At 36.0% G+C, this 17055-nt stretch overlaps 2 protein-coding genes across 3 annotated transcripts; both read right to left on the bottom strand.

Moving 5' to 3' along the window:
* Positions 1–456: 456 nt before the first annotated feature.
* Positions 457–3675, bottom strand: LOC141614122 (O-fucosyltransferase 7-like). The gene is made up of 6 exons (XM_074432877.1): positions 3628–3675; positions 2761–2811; positions 2007–2135; positions 1272–1436; positions 858–1042; positions 457–595 (listed from the first exon to the last, which is right to left on the bottom strand). Exons 1-6 carry the CDS (start codon positions 3673–3675, stop codon positions 457–459), a joined length of 717 nt encoding a protein of 238 aa, XP_074288978.1.
* A 2494-nt stretch (positions 3676–6169) lies between these two features.
* On the bottom strand, positions 6170–12531 carry LOC141611944 (metal tolerance protein 11). 2 transcript variants are annotated; one of them, XM_074430603.1, is made up of 6 exons: positions 12141–12531; positions 10649–10758; positions 10009–10254; positions 8108–8188; positions 7463–7696; positions 6170–7024 (listed from the first exon to the last, which is right to left on the bottom strand). In XM_074430603.1, the coding sequence occupies exons 1-6, from the start codon at positions 12337–12339 to the stop codon at positions 6677–6679; spliced, it is 1218 nt and encodes a 405-aa protein (XP_074286704.1). In that variant the 5' UTR covers positions 12340–12531; the 3' UTR covers positions 6170–6676. The 2 variants fall into 2 exon arrangements, with proteins under 2 accessions (XP_074286704.1, XP_074286705.1); XM_074430604.1 differs by lacking the exon at positions 12141–12531 and adding an exon at positions 11278–11389.
* Positions 12532–17055: the final 4524 nt, after the last annotated feature.

Below are 17055 nucleotides of genomic sequence, written 5' to 3'. Positions count from 1 at the left end.
ATAAAGATAAATAAAGATCTAATTTACAAGATTCAAAGATACCTGTTGAACAATGGGATTTGTTGATGCGCTAAACTCATGCGTCAATCCTTCCCATACAATCTATCCCTCGTAAAGAAAGATCAATATGAACCAATCGAAATACTCTATTATGTGAATGAAATTACATCTTTTCAACTCTGTGCTGAGTGATTGGTCAGAAAAAAAAAAGGGAAATTACATCTTTTCAACTCTGTGCTGAGTGACTGGTCAAAAAAATAAGGGATTTGTTGATGCGCTAAACTCATGCGTCAATCCTTTTGTCTCTTACAACAAATGATTGGGAAGGAGGGAGTAATAGTCTACTTATCTCAATACCCAGAAGCTTATACTCCCTCCATCTCAATTGCTTGTTTACACAGACTAATAAAAACGTAAACAAATTATTGGGAGGGAGGGGGTAATAGTCTAGTTATCTCAGTACCCAAAAGCTGATAATCCCTCAGTCTGAAAAGGCAGCTTAATATACCATGAACAAAGAAGATAATGGGTGGGAATTGAGTTCTTGAACAAGACAGAGCTGTTGTAAGAGCCATGAGGAATTTCCAAACTTTTCCTGTCTAAATTTCATAGCCCTCAACCGTAACAGCAATCATAAATCCAAGTTAAAACCCTTAATATTAAATCAAAATAACTTAATAGAGGGCAACTAAAATCAAACAATCAGTCCCCTATTTCATATAATATCTACCGTCTGATGCTTCTCGTAGCTTTCTTTCCTATCTACCTACCGTCAGTTAGTCAGTACCACCAAATGGCAGACCAAATTAAATTAACACACTAAAAAGAAGAAATGAGTATAATGGAGAGGTGTTAACCTGTCAGGGCTAATTGTTTTCCTATGCCCTAAATATCGACGATAGCCTTCAACAGCCCTTGCCATGTTCCCCAAGTGTGTCGGGATGAATACATCACTTTCAACGGAGACAATGTAATCAAGTGCGGCCATTTGAGAAGCGTGGTTGGCAAAAGGCGTGAGTTCTTCATCAGAGGCTAATTTCTCCTGAAAGATTCACTTCTCATCAGTAAGTTTTATGTTGACTTTAAGTAGCAATTACTTAGTAACCAAAAAATTAAAGAACATGAAAACTCCTAGCTAATTGTGATATTATATAGTATCATAAACTACATGGTCCTTTCCGCAGTCACCTCAAGAGTTCAACAGAAATCCTATAGTGACAGAATAGTAGAATGGAAGAGAGATTGGAAAAAAAATCTATATTACTATATACCTTGCTCATCAAAATGGGATAACGGGACTGCAAATCCGCAATGCGAGATTCACCTCCATAAATCTCTCCGACAGTAATGTATATGGGGGTGTTAGATGGATATCCCAGTGAAGACAGAAACATGCCGACCTCCTTTGGAGTTAAAGGGCAGTACCCTTTTGTTCTCTGTTAAGTGGCATTAATATCTTTAACTTTCCAATATGTTGTATTTTGCCTTGAGTTCAAAAAGATCATAGACATCAGTAACTTGTTTAGCTACAGCCATAACTCAATAATCGGTCGACATAATTGTTACAACCAGTGCCGGATTTAAGTTATTTCAGGTAGGAGATTCCATTGGTGGCTTTTGACGATCAATTACATTTCTGTACATAAACTAACAAATGGCCTTCTTATCCTAATGGTTAAGGAGTTAATGTTTCAAACTTGAAGTCAAGGGTTCAAACAAAGTTGTCTAATTCATTATAAATACACCACGTCGATTTTCTTGATCAGAGCCGAAATTTTGCTTTACCTTATCAATGTCAGCTTGTTAGCTTCCTCAGGCTATAACCCATGCGTGCATCCACTAAATGTAAGCATGCCTTGCTCATATCGTAAGTGCAAAGCAATATATCAGCCATAGCTCCTCATACGCTCCACCAATAGCTGTAGACAAGAAAGAAAAGAGCTTTAATGGAGAAATCCAGCGGACAAAGTTCAGAAATCACATAGTAAATGAGTCTGCTTTTGTACCTCTCCCATAGCTTCAATCTTAGGAGGAAAACGGAGAACTTCATAGCAGGCACGGCAGCGTAACTTCTGGATGTCGGACGGTAGATGATTGTTTGCTAAACGAGAATCAGATTTTGCAGCTCGAATAACCTATCAGAAAAGTTGACAAGATCATTATTTGTTTGGTGTAAATGGAGCCACAATGACAATCTTCATGATTTAGGTTCGAACCCAAGTCAAGAGTACAACCCCACCATGAAATCACTAAATAAGCTACCAGCCCGCTCATTAATGCGAAGGCATATTTATATATGTCCAAATATTAAATTCCAGAGTTGAATAGCACTATCTTATATATTAACCTAATACTTAGCCCACATGCTTGCTATCTCATTCCAGCAACAATTACAAGAGACTACCCTAAGCCTATCTCCTGATTTTTACAGGAAATCATAATGCTACCATTCTGAGGCAGAGGCCAAAAACACGATGACGGGTTTTACTCCGTTTCTATAGCTTATCTTTACTCCATCAAATTGAATGATTTAACTACGGGTGTCAAAGAATAGCCCAAATAAAAACTGATAAGGAAATACCAAAACTGACTAAAATGACCCTCCATCAAAAATGTCTGAGGCATTACTCTTGCTCACTTTTAGTTAAGGGAATTCACTATTCATTGTTGAATAGTAGCTACTCTTGCTCACTTTTAGCTAAGGGAGACATTTATTTCCATTATAAAGAAATATCTGACACCATAATGATATGTTTCAACCTTTCTAACTTCCAAGTTCAACCTAACAATAACAACATTCGCAGAAGAAGCCTAATGTACAGAAAGATAACATTCACAAGTACCATAATATACACTTGATCTCATACTCAGTTGGGAAGCACCGGCTCAGAATATTCAATTCATTTGCTATCTATACAACTCATTTAAATCCAACAAACTTTAAAACTGAAGTGATACACCTGCTACCGCAATGATAAAACCACTAATAATCACAAATAATTCATCTTTGTCGTCATTTTTCTCTCTATAAAACACTTCCTTGACGCATAAAAAACGCTAAACTTCATAAAAATGCAACACGTAATACCAATGTTCTCACTCTACATGAGACCATGACCAAACAGTTGCATTGTTCAGAAAAATTATAATTACCCTCACGGGTTCCTGTCAGTATCAAAATAACATTCATATGGAGGGCCAACTATGCAAACATTTAAACCAGACAACCAATTGTCTAAATATACACCATCCCAAATGGAAAATCAAGTAATCACATAAATTGACCACCTAAATTTAGCTATCTTTAGTGGAAATTTACTCGTTTGGACAGCGTGATATTAAATCTTAGGAGCAAGGCAACACTATGATCGAAGTCGCTAGGAGAAGCAAACTGATGGCAGGAGCCTAATTCAAGACATACATTTCACCAAAAGGCCCAAAGGGAATAAAAATCGACGAACATTTCACCAAAAGGCCCAAAGACATACTTTTGACCTTACTGAACAAGAGAGTATATTTCTAGCTGACTACATCACATAAAAAGAGGCCTTAAGACGGTCTCTACTAATCTTTTACACGGTGACAACAGAATTAAACCAATAAAGATACACAGTACAGTTTAATTACCTGCTCAATGTCCCTTTCGGCGAGGCTGCCTCTCTGAAAATCACCCATTTAACCTGATAAATCCAACCTTTTCCTTGTCACTGCCTCGAATAGTCAGCCATTTGAACAGCTCCCCTAAAAATAAACAACAATGTGAATAGATTAAATTAGTAAAACATGGACTAAAAAGCCAAAAGAAGGCTACTGATGCATAAGGCCCGAAAGGTGGTCTTTCCATCCATATAAAATCATATCATCAAAACAACAAAAATCAAGCTTGACCAATGCTTTAACTTACTCAGCAACAATAGCAGGACTGTTGTTCAAGGCAGGTTGACTTTCAAAGGCTCTAATGACAGCTTATTGATCACTTTGACGATACAAATCCCTACGATAACCATTTTCACTCATTCCGTCCGCATAACGTACTCGCCAACTGTTCCGATAGCTTGACTGAAACCTCTTTTGAGATACAGCAAGCCGTCTTTCACACGAAATGCCTACATTAAAAAAAAACCCAGCAATGCTTCAGTGGTAGACATAACACCATATAAATAGTAAACACAAAAACCCACATCTCCATATCTCAAGTAAATCGCAAAACACCATATGAAACACCCAAAGGTGTAGGTAAATACTTCAGTGGTGGACATGACACCATTAAAACACCCATATCCTTAAACCTCGTAACAATAAGAACAACTAAATAAAGAAATTCGATCAAATCAGCGTATTTGATGCAGCTAAATACTTTAGTGGTGGACATGACAACCTCCTACAGTACATTCAACGGTCCAATTTTCTTCCACACCTTCCTCAAGGACTAAGGTTTTACTAACAACACAACCAAAGAGACGAAGACAAAGAACTAAATATAAATCAAATCAAATAAGCAACAAACATTAGTTCAATTAGGCTCCATCTCTATATGCAGCTCTTTTGCTCTAAGTTTTGCTATATTTCCGATCATGTGTCTACTTTGGAACAACTCCCTCTTGACTCTTAATGTTGATAGTAGATAAATAAAATTTCAAGGCATCGTAACAACTTGTTTGGTAATCTCAAGTTTCCCAACTTGGTCAATCTTAACTGTTAATAAGGGTACTAAAAGTTCAAGTAAGCACACCCTAAAGCACCTCGAGCATGCAAAATCTCGACTCATCAGAGTCATATTAATGTCACCAAACTGCAGTTGCTGACAATTTTTGATCTTTTTTTTTTTTTATTTTAACAATTTCACCAAACATATTAAATTACCATTTTGATACCCGTTTTCGGGCTAAGATGAACAGAGTAAACAGCATAAAGCACCTCCCAACATGGGAACTTTCAAACTATAAGCCTGATTAACCTGAGCCAACGAACAACCCAACTAAGGCTAGGGCAGTGACAATTTAGGGATACCATATAAAAATATGGTTCTATTAACTGGTAGCCGTCAATGAATTTAATCAAAACTATGATCCTAATTAATAAACACAATGGAAGGTTTTCTTGTATATATACTCTTGCAGTCTGTGAGCCACCAATTTAGAAAATAAAGAACCAAATAATAAATGATAAGATTAATGGACATACTTAAAACAAATCAACACAATCACGCAAAGTCTCAACATCTAAGGTTACAATCAATACCTTTCGATCTGTGCTCAACCCGTCACTCAACCAACAGCCCCAATAACTGCAACCACAACAACCACTATCTAGCCAAAGGATATATTGTTTTTTTTTTACCTGGAAAAACACAAACACCGCATAATCACTAACCAGTCTGATGATTTAACAGGCCAAAGAAATTTTTGAACTCCGCATAATCACTAACCAGTCTGATGATAAACACAAACACCGCATAATCACCGCATAAGATTGAACTCGACTGTACCACTACAACCCTTCTTAAAACACCAATGTCAGATGAAGTTGGTGAACAAAAGCTACTCGAAATAGAAATTCTAGATATGGAGAACAGTAAATCAAAACCCTAGATTAGAAAACCTACCTGGAGATCCGAAATTTTTGAATTTGTAAAGATCAATTTGAGAAATTAAGGTTTTATGAGAGGAGAAAAGAAGGAACTTGATTATGGTTTGTTAGGCGGAGATAAGAAATGATAAAAGGCGAAATGAGTGATGGAGAGGAAAAGAGGGAGAAGGAGTGGTAGGAAGGAGTCGTGGATGAAAGAGACGAATTGAAGGAGTAGATTGAGATGCGATGCAACAGACCAAAGGACAAAGACATGGAAAATGAGGAGGGAAAGGCCGTAGAGTTGGGCTGAGGAGTTAAAAGGCCGTAGAGAAGGAGTAGATTGAGATGAGAAGCAACAGACCAAAGCCCAACACAACTACCCGCCAACATCAGGACCAAACCCGCCCAAATGGAGTGCAACTGTTCATTTTGCGCGTACTGTTCATTAGTGAACAGTAGTTAGGCGCTCACACTTTTTAGATAAGGTGAAAGATATTAGTTGTATTGGATATTCTCCTTACTAATGAATAGTGCTAAAAAATCATACGTAAAAAAACAAATGAAACGGAGAAAGTAACAGTTAACAGCAGTAAAAAGCTTAAAACACAACTAGCCTTGTCCCTTGCCTTGAACAGAAGAGTTCAGAAATCACAACCACGACGATTGAACAAGAAGATAACTTGTAAGTTGTAACCAGCACTCACAAGATACTCCTCTGAACCAACCAATAATTTACATTTGGTTTCTGTTCGATTTTTAGGTAACAACATGCAAGTGGGCAATGGAGGCTGATCCGCATTACCAGTTTACCACCACACAAAACATGCATAATTTTTTTTTCAAAAGAAAAAAAAAAAAAGTTGAAATGGAATAGGTAGACTGTTGGCTTAGGCCGGGGAAGTTCAACCTGGCCCACATTTACAGCCGTAAGCCCGTGCATGCTTGATAACACCATCAGCTTTGTTACCACGTATTTTGCTCCCAAGCCCTACATAGACTATCTTCCCTATCAGCTTGTGGGAAAACCTTCAACCTCCACCTCTTCTGAAAATCATATTCTAATTTAAAAATAGATTCCACATCATGATGTCATAACCACCAACATTTACAAATGGGCTTGAGCATGCTCTGGCTTGTGAGTGTATTCATAGTCGAGATGAACAAAAGCACGCTCGATGTCAGGCAGGAGTTCAAGCTTTTCTTGCAAAGATTCACCAATGTCATGGGCCTCTTGCAAAGGCATGGTTGAAGGGAGGACAATGTCAACCTCCACAAAATAGTGGGATCCAAAAGTGTATGCTCGGACTGTGTCAATGTGCTTTATGGCCTTGTGGTGGTTCCAACATAGGTATGTTAGTTTCTGTAGAAAGTCTGGCGTAGCTGATTTTCCTACTAGTGAATTTACATTTTCCAACACTGTCATTGACCATGTGCGTATCGTGTACACAGCAAGCTGCAAAAAGAGCAATTACTAAAATATAAGAACACCGAGAAAAATTGAATAGTACCACCATAGAAGTTGTGAAATGCACAGGAAAGGGAGGCCTATATCAAAGTATCATAACTTCATAACCATAGAGTGACAGAGACTTGATTATAAACTACAAGAATGCAACATGGACGGGATACTTATTCACTTCATTCTAAAGCAAACAAAAATTTTTAATAGAATAGTAGAGTCTGTTACAGGAACAGGCGGTTACTTCTAAATAAACACGAGTAACATAGCTACAAAACCAAAAGTTTTAACAGTAGAAGTGTGCCAAACAGCGAAAGTAGCACAATAGCACCTCTTTTAGCCACCCTGATCTTTAAGGTCTTGTCTATTACTCTGGTGCTATATCTAATCTAAAGAAAGAAATCGAAGAAAAAGGTTAGCATTGTGACTTACAATAATAGCTCCAATGGGATCCATCCAGTCACTGACATAATTGGCCAGGAGAGCAGCAATGAGGCCAATGATGTTTGTAATAACATCAAAGAAGTGGTCTTGGGCATAAGCTTTTACTATCTCATTTGTGAAAGAGCGGCAGTAAAGGACCAACAGAAGTTTAACCAAAGTTACCGACAGCATGATGCCTATAAGCCAACTTTCTTGTACACCATTCAAGCTGAAGTTGCTCTCCTGAAACAAAATGATTTTCACACTAGATTACAAAGCGGTTTAAGTTATTGACAATCAAATGGAGCCAAAAACTCCCTATTTTTTGTTTCAAACATAATTGGATAAAACCAAATGTCTCATTGAAATAGTAGAGTAACAGCCGGACATTCTCGACACAATCAGCATAGTGCGTCCTTTCAAAGCAACCTCTCACCATTGTGTTACATAGGCGCAAGGATACATACACCTACCTTGCCTCAGACCGGATTCCTTGAGGCTCCGGGTTTATGGGTTCATGTTGTTTTGTTGTATTACGATTTATGAGGAGCTTTAAACATAATAAAAGTTCATTCGAGCGGCGCAGAATGATCTGGATGTGTCAAACTCTTTCAACTAGGTGATATAGTTAAGCTCATCAAGCAAGAAACTTACATCAGACAATAATTGCCGCACTGACTCCAAGATAATCTGCAGGCCTAGTGTAGCCATAACAGAAGCAAAAACAAGGATCCCCTGCACAAATGATTCAAATATTTGATTACGAAACATAAACAACTATTGTACTTCCTAAGTAGAACCATCATACAGTCAGCTACATTTGAACATAAGAATATCCAATATAGACATCAGCATTCTTGGCATGTGGGTTTCACACTTGATGTCAGTTCTTTCTTCTGGACCTTTCACTTCAGTTACATGGGAACACATATTGATACACTCATCTGTATATAAACTACTAGGGCGCAGAATCAGCGAAATATATTGAGATATCACTTTATATTGCTTCTTTGCCCTTCATTTGTTGGCTTAGCTCTTATACAACAAGAGCTTCTTCTTCCTTGAGAGTTTAGTTAAGGGCAACTAGATGCAATGAAAATAATGTGAAAGGAAAAACCCTTACTAAAAACCCTCTCCGAGCTTTCAAAAAGATGTTACGTCCTGGCAAGTAAACGAAAAAGCGGAGTAAGAAGACTCCATACTGACAAAGTACCATGTAGAGGAACAAACCAATTACCAGACATTTGAATAGTGACAAAGCCTGCGAATTGCATATCAGAGAATGGCCTTCTAGGGTCCCTTTTTGAGTAGAGCGAGGGACTCATTTCTGGATCTAGAACCGTCTGCCAGCCTTTAGTCTATGGCACCTTGCCTTCATTTTAACAGACATAGGTGATAGGTCAACATCTGGACCCCTGAACTTCTTTCATCTCATGCTTTACGGTCCGCTTACCAAGGAATCTAAAGGTAGGACCTGGGACCAGACCAAGTCGGGGTTGGGCAATATGATCCCGTACATCTTTCTCGTCCATAATTTACAGTTAAAACTTCATAAAGCAATGTGTACCAAAATACGAAGAGAACATTTTTTTTCCTCTGAAAGCCATCTATAACACTTGCCAATATCTAAAACCTACGAGAAACCTTTTGATCCCAGGTTTCTAAATGTCGGACATTGCATCATTTATCACTTAGATTATCTAAGAAGTCTCTAACTCTCAGACAGCTAAAAGATATCTGGCCAACATTGTCTTAGCTTCAACCGGAAGGATGAGAAGCATGACTCATGACAATTTAAAGTTTTCTCTCAAAGCAGGAGCAACCCAGGTAGGTCATTCAAATTAGAAACCATAATAAAGCTTCTTTGAACAAGTGTATAGCACCAAGACTGATCCCACAATAGTTGGCCAGTTGGCCAGAACGTTGACAAGAATCCCATGCTGGTCATATACGAGTACTTAACATTCAACTACTAACCTCTTCGGTTACACGTAATTTTACGCGTTTATATGTGAACCCTATTTTAGCCAAGAAAGTAGATACAACATCAACACTAGCCCAATTGGATCATAAAAGATGGCAACAGAGGTGAAAAAAAGTAAAAAGTAAAAACATACTGGCATACTCTCTAAGTCTTTTCCTTAAAATTGAATGAAGATTAAAAAGGCCGATAAGAATCTTTATCCCAACTAAAAGACATCTAAAGATGGAATAAAGAAAAGCTCTATAAACTAACTACTAAGTTGAGAAAAACTTAACATATTTACTATAGAGTCGCGATAAAACGCAACAACTACACAATGTGTTGGTTGTATAGTATGGAGTACTACAAAACTTTTAGCTTAACTCTGCATACACTATTTATAATAACTTGAATTAGTGGGGAGATTTCTGGGTATACTCAACCTCACACATTCCACAAATATCAAGTGAATATATAATCTCACAAATGTATACAGGAAATTCTTCTCTTTTACACCATGGAAAACAGAATGCCAAAAGACTAAAATAAATAAAATTATAGCTGAACGAAATTGCCATAATGTAAGACTCACCAGAGGCTGCATACGCTTCTTTCCAATCGGATATTGATATGGATTTGGTGTTGACATAGAAAATGCAGTGAACCATAGAATAAATCCTGACAGAAGATCAAGAAGTGAATCCAGAGTAGATGCAATGATTGCTAACGAACCACTTTGGATTGATGCGTAGACTTTCGCAACGAAGAGAACCATGTTGGCTACATTTGATATCCTGATGGCGAATGTCTCACTTTTAGCCAACTTTTCTTGTTCTTCCTACAGCAAAAAATGTAGAACCCAGCCTACTTAGAACAGGCTTTAAGCATATGCACCACGAAAAGGCTCACTATTCTGAGGTTTTAAAATATGATAGAATAAAGCAAATTGGCTCATTAAACTCTCTACGCATCTTCTATTGTGAAGTAGCAGAGTGTTGAAGCATATCACGAAGCAAATTTCATTAATGGTCATCCGTAAAAGCTCCCCTATGTATCTAATAAAGGAGTAAGGCTGCATACAACCAACCCCTCTGATCCGTCACTGATCAAACTGTGAGCCATTTAATCACTAGGGTAATATAGCTTTCGTCGAATTACCAAAAAACCGCAAAGTAGCTTAACAAAGTTAGAGCCATTGAAGGTCACAGCACAACAAATCTGAGAACTCAAACCTTTGTAATTCCGGGAACAAACCCACGCTCTGCCAAGGCGTCCATTTCACTGAAACCCTCCAACATCTCTACTTGCTGTTGGTAATACTCTGCCACATCATCTTCTTGACCTGTGACCATAAGCTAAAATTGTCTATAATAGATACAATACAAAATCATTAACTTAAAGCTCAAATGATTCCCACAATAATCCATCCTCCGATGTCCAAACAACTACAACAATACTAATTCTTTGTTAAGATAAATAAATAAAAAAGGAGGGGAGGGGGTGGAGAAGGGAGTTTTCATTCCAAACTTGTCCATTAATTCCTCCAACCCAACGTGGTAACCAAACAAGGGATTTTATCCTTCTCCCATTGCCTCCAAATTCTTTCTTCCAAACAAATGATATTAGCCTTCAAATAACAATAAACAGATCAACAAGAATGATCTTCTGAATTTTTGAAAGTGAATAATGACGCAAACTTGGGAATTATCTAATACTCCATAAATTTCAAGCATATTTCACCACCAAATACCAGAACATGACTCATACACCAAACAGAAACCATAAGACTCAACTTAGACACTATGAAAACGTGACAGCTCGACAAAGGCATCCATAAACAACAAGACCAAAGGTTACTTACGATCATCCAGATGAGATTTGAACATATCCACCAACACCTCTTTCAATAAAATAATGAAGTTCTGAACTTCTCTAGTCTCACAACATCTTCAACTACTAAACATTATAAGGTTATATACTAGAGTCTTTCAAGCACCAAATGGGCATCTAATACCCTCCATAGTGCAAACTGATGGTTTCTAACCTATGTACCCTAAGATTCCAATCGGACAAACCAAAATCAACCTCGAAAAAGCGAATTCTCTGCAGTCCACTGAAATTCTCACAATTACTGCCCAACAAAGTTCTTGTCAGCGCTACAGATGCGAGCACATCTTTTGGTCCTTAATAACACACTGTTCAACAAAAGGCACTGTCACTTCCCGGTATAATAATCTCAAAGGACAAGAAGCATTGCCAAAACACTATACTCCCACTGAATACCAACAATAGAATACCAACATTTTTTATTATTCCTTTTGAAGTAAAGAGACAAGAAATAGGTTCCCATTTTAAAAACGAAATTATATCCATGACATTAACAAATACAGCCCATACAGAATAAATAAATAATAGATAATAGATGAAGAAAATCCCAGTATTTTATAAGTATATAGTAAGCTCAAATAGTGACAGAAAGTTAGAGTTAGGACCATAAACGATGACGATCAACAACCGCAACCAAGTAATTATTCAAATATGGCAACATTAAGCAAATCAAACACACTCCCTTGGTCCCAATAATTGGGTGACCTTAACTATTGCTTGTAAGGTATCGTAATTAAAGGTAAACAAATGATTGGGACCGGAGGAGTAACGGGATGAATATATTGTAATTAAAAAGACATGCATTTGGGTGGGGGGGATAGAAAAGAAGAGAAATACCAGAAAGGCCAAGGCAAGTATGGAATTTAGTAGTAGTGGGATTATTGTCATTGTGGTCAGGTGATCTCTGATAACCATCAAAGTTTAACTGCCAAGAGCGGTCAGCGTTGGGAACACCGTCGTCGGAGGAGGAGAGTAAGTGTTGGTCGGCGGCGTCGTTGTCGTTATGATCCAAGTCTAGTCTAACCATCTCATTCATTTTTGAGGAAGGGGTTTGGAGAGAGGAGTTATGAAATATGAATGGAGGAGTGTCTTGTATTGTATTCGTGTCCGTCCTCGTTGGTGGCCGAAACTTTGAAACCAACTCTAGTCTAATCTAAGAGAGAAAAGTGTGGTAGGGAATGGGAATGCTGTAATTATCACACTTGGCTATGTACCGAGTAGTGGATACTGGAGTCGTAAATATCACAGTCTTTTAAGTTTGAACCACGAAAAAAACGAATTACTTATTACTTATTAAATTCGAGCTCCATTAGTTTTATAATATGCCACAACTTGCCCCATCAACCAAAATAACATCAATTGCCCTACCCCAAAGTGGTATGATTCAGCTAGTGACGGATAGTTCACAAATTAATGGGCCGAATACTCTAACAAGTGGGTCACTAAAATTAAGTGAAAATTGTTAATAACCACCTAGTATTTGTCGTATTTTACAAATTACCACCATGTATTTTGTTTATTACAACTTACTACCTATATTACACCGTATATATCCCATTTACCACCGTATTTCATTTCCGATCAACATTCTACTTAAATCCCGACTACTTAAGTTAATAAACTTTAGAATGACTAAAACAACCTTACCTTGATTCCATCAAAACACACGCTACCCCTCTAAACTAAAAATAAACAGCATCCATCACCAACATCATAGTTCATCACCATCATCAATTAATCAAATTTCCAGAATGCTACTACCTTACCCACCAACAATAATAAACTTAAAGCAAATGCTAACGATGGTACATGTATCATCATCAATTCATCTTTATCTCCTTTTTCCATTTACAAAAATTCCATCTTTATTTTATAAACACTACTTTTTCATTCATACATTTCAAATTTAAATCCCAAAAATTGTTCTTTTGATAACATTCAAAACTTAGACCAAACAACCCAACGACAATGGGGTTGCTTTGTTTTACTTGATTTTATTTTTATAAATTTATAGGAAGTTATCAAAAAAGATTCAATCTTTATTACAAAAATCACATTATTGTGGAGTATAATTTCTAGGTTATAACAAAAATCTCATTAATTGTGATTAATTTTTCTGGGTTATAAGTAAGATTTAATATTTTTTTATAAAAAAAGGAAGAACCAAAGAAATAAATCGCATCGGAAGAGTTAAAAAACACAACAAATCAGAAGATCTATGGCTTTCAATCCAAGGAAAAGTTTAAGGCGTATCGAAATGGATGAATGAACATCGAGGTGATGTACCATTGATAGACCTCCAATCGTTGCTTTGAATTTATTGTCGGTGGCGGTGGTGGCAGGTGAGGTTATAAAATTCTGGAAATTTGATGAATTGATGATGGTGATGAACTATTATGATGTTGGTGATGAATGTTGCTTATTTTTAGTTTAGGTGGTGGTATGTGTCTTAAGGGAATCAAATTAAGGGTGTTTTAGTCATTCTATAGTTTATTAACTTAACTAGTCGGGATTTAAGTATAATGTTGATCGGAAATGAAATACGGTGGTAAATGGGATATATACACTGTAATATAGGTGGTAAGTTGTAATAAACAAAATACATGGTGGTAATTTGTAAAATACGACAAATACTAGGTGGTTATTAACAATTTTCACTAAAATTAATGCTGAATGTTTTTAGTGGGATTTGTGTTGTACTTTATTTATTTATTTAATTTGATAATCATTCCTCTCTATTTTGCTTTTAAAAATCTAAAAAATTCATCATTCACCATTATTCATCACCTCCATTTTTACTATTGAAAATCTAAAAGCATTTAATTAGTTCATACTGAAACACCACATTATCATTTGCTTGAACATTTTTGTATATATATATATATATATATATATATATATATATATATATATATACAATAAGGAATTGAAATAAAGAAAATTAAAATAAAAATAAAAAAATAATAATGAATTGAATTATAAACTACAAAATATATAAGAAAATAAGGTCGAAAATGTAATATTATCAAATACTCCGTAAAAGAAAAAAAATAAGTAAGGGATCATACCTTTAGTAGTTCAACGGAGGGCGCAAATTTCTGACTATTTTCCTATACGCCCCGCCCCCTATACAATTATGTAAAAGAAATCTATAGAAATACAAATAATACTCCATAACTCATTATAAAACAAATAATTACTTGCAAGATTCATTTTATAACCTTCACATAGAAGATTGCTGTAAACCATAAAATTCATACCTGCAATAATAAATAAAGAGGCACAAAAATAATACGGAAAACAAGAGTTTTATTTTATAACTGAAAGATTGAAGGTTACAATTTCCGTAACTCTCTTGATTCCATCTCTAGGGTTTTGATAGTACTACGAGGGTCTTATCGACTTAATCCCGTAGGGAGGTGATGGTGTCTTTTTTTGTGACTTATTCCATCCTATCTACAATTTGGTAGTAGGAAGACGGGGTCGTTTATTTGACTTAATCCATCTGCTCTCTCCAAACTCTAAACACAACAGCTGTATTTATAGTTCTGGTTAGCTTATAGGGCAAGACGGAAATATTCTCTATTATCCTAAGATATTATCACAATCTTTAATGATAATTATCTCTAAATAATAAATATACCATCTAATAAATATCTACCAAAATATAAAATTTCGGTGTCTACAGATGCCCCATCGAGACTGGTTGTAGAGACTTTGATGTCGGTTGCAACTTGGTCTCGAACCTCTTTTACTAAATTTGATCCTTGAAGATGGAGATGAAGAGCGAAAATCGTCCCATCGAGCGTGCCAATTTGTAAACCATAAAATTCATACCTACAATAATAAATAAAGAGGCACAAAAATAATACGGAAAACAAGAGTTTTATTTTATAACTGAAAGATTGAAGGTTACAATTTCCGTAACTCTCTTGATTCCATCTCTAGGGTTTTGATAGTACTATGGGGGTCTTATCGACTTAATCCCGTAGGGAGGTGATGGGGTCTTTTTTTGTGACTTATTCCATCCTATCTACAATTTGGTAGTAGGAAGACGGGGTCGTTTATTTGACTTAATCCATCTGCTCTCTCCAAACCCTAAACACAACAGCTGTATTTATAGTTCTGGTTAGCTTATAGGGCAAGACGGAAATATTCTCTATTATCCTAAGATATTATCACAATCTTTAATGATAATTATCTCTAAATAATAAATATACCATCTAATAAATATCTACCAAAATATAAAATTTCGGTGTCTACAATTGCGTTAACACAAAAATCTTAAAAAAAAAATTCTTATGAAAATAGTTACCTCTTACCCCCACTAATTTTGTTAGTTACCTCTTACCCCATTAATTTTGTTAGTATTTTACTATGATGAGTACTTACCTAACAATGACAGGATATTATTATGAGGAGTGTTTGAAGAGTCAGGAAATGGTTGTTAATGATGTAACATTCTCATTTATTTAAGAGCCTTTATTAGGCATTCCTAGATAAATGTAACTGTTACCATCTCAGTTGCATGATGTAGTGATTAAAAAGATAAATGAAACCACAGTACTTTAAATAAATTTAACGATAAAAGGCCTTTATTACAATGTACCAAACATAATAACTGTAAGGTAATTAAATACATCTGCAGCGAAAATTAAATTAAGTGAAATAACAAATAGTAATTGTCCAAGCTAAGTGATCTAGACTTATAAGTAGCCGTCCAAGCCTCACGCCATCACTACTACAGATATAGGGGACAACAACGGCTAATAACCGTTGTTCTAGAAAAAAGCGGGCGTTGTTTTTCGGACCGTTGTTAAAAGTTTTAACAACGGTTACGTTTTTTAAAAATAACCGTTGTCAAAGGTATAACAACAGTTAATTACCGTTGTCGTTATTAACTATTCATTGTGAAAAGAAATAAAATATTTTGGTGGAAAAGTAATAACAACAGTTTCATGGATACAAACCGTTGTTGATAGTAATGCGCGCGTTTAATCGTTTATGGAGGGTAATTAATAACAACGGGTGTTTTATAATAACCGCAACATCAAATAACCACAGCAGCAACAGTATCAAATTGGGTTTTTACCATTTGACAAAAAAACTCTCATGTTCTCCATTACAATTTACCATTACAATAATGACATTAAGGCCCTAAAACTAGAAGTAAATTGACCCAAATATATATACAACAACATGCATCACATCCTTAATATATCTTCAACAAAAATGGCTCCTAAAACTCTAAGTCTTGAGTAGATCGATAGCTATAAAATCAATAAAACTAGAAGTAAATTGACCCAAATATATAACTCTTTAGTCTTCATTATTGCAATGTTCAAGGACGTATTTGCCCCACAAGTCTCTCACCTCGTCGACTTGAAGTCTTGAGTACTCGAGGTTTTGTGGCTCGTTGAAGATATACTATGAAAACAAAAACATTAACGAAAACATATATGTTAAAATAACATATAGAAGCAACATGCAACATCAACATAACAACAAGAGCAGCAACATACAGCATAATAATTAAAATTATATTTAAGTCAAATAAAAATATATGCAAGTAAACCGTCTAATGAAAACACATTATTATTACTAACCCTTTCTGGAATAAGGACATATCTTCGCCTAATAATCTTCATCATATTACGACAAACGTAGTAACCACATTGTATGCTGTCCGGCTGGCGAGGGACCTATTATTACATAAAACAAACGAAGTTACCAACTAGTGTGTAATGCGTAC

This window comes from Silene latifolia, chromosome 11 (genome assembly GCF_048544455.1).
Source record: "Silene latifolia isolate original U9 population chromosome 11, ASM4854445v1, whole genome shotgun sequence".
Classification (NCBI taxonomy): Eukaryota; Viridiplantae; Streptophyta; class Magnoliopsida; order Caryophyllales; family Caryophyllaceae; genus Silene; species Silene latifolia.
The sequence above is the reverse complement of the archived record's forward strand: the minus strand, read 5'-3'. Positions and strand labels throughout refer to the sequence as shown.

Bases quoted from the DNA above. Each gene is read 5' to 3' on its own strand.
- LOC141611944 (XM_074430603.1), bottom strand. From the start codon at position 12,339: ATGAATGAGATGGTTAGACTAGACTTGGATCATAACGACAACGACGCC. The intron at 7,697-8,107 runs GTAAGTTTCTTG...ATTTTGTTTCAG, and splicing joins TGCGGCAATTATTGTCTGAT to GAGAGCAACTTCAGCTTGAA. The intron at 7,025-7,462 runs GTAAGTCACAAT...CTCTTTTTGCAG, and splicing joins ATCCCATTGGAGCTATTATT to CTTGCTGTGTACACGATACG.
- LOC141614122 (XM_074432877.1), bottom strand. From the start codon at position 3,675: ATGGGTGATTTTCAGAGAGGCAGCCTCGCCGAAAGGGACATTGAGCAG. The intron at 2,812-3,627 runs GTAATTAAACTG...TCTGTACATTAG, and splicing joins CCGAAAGGGACATTGAGCAG to GCTTCTTCTGCGAATGTTGT. The intron at 596-857 runs GTTAACACCTCT...AAATTTAGACAG, and splicing joins AAAACAATTAGCCCTGACAG to GAAAAGTTTGGAAATTCCTC.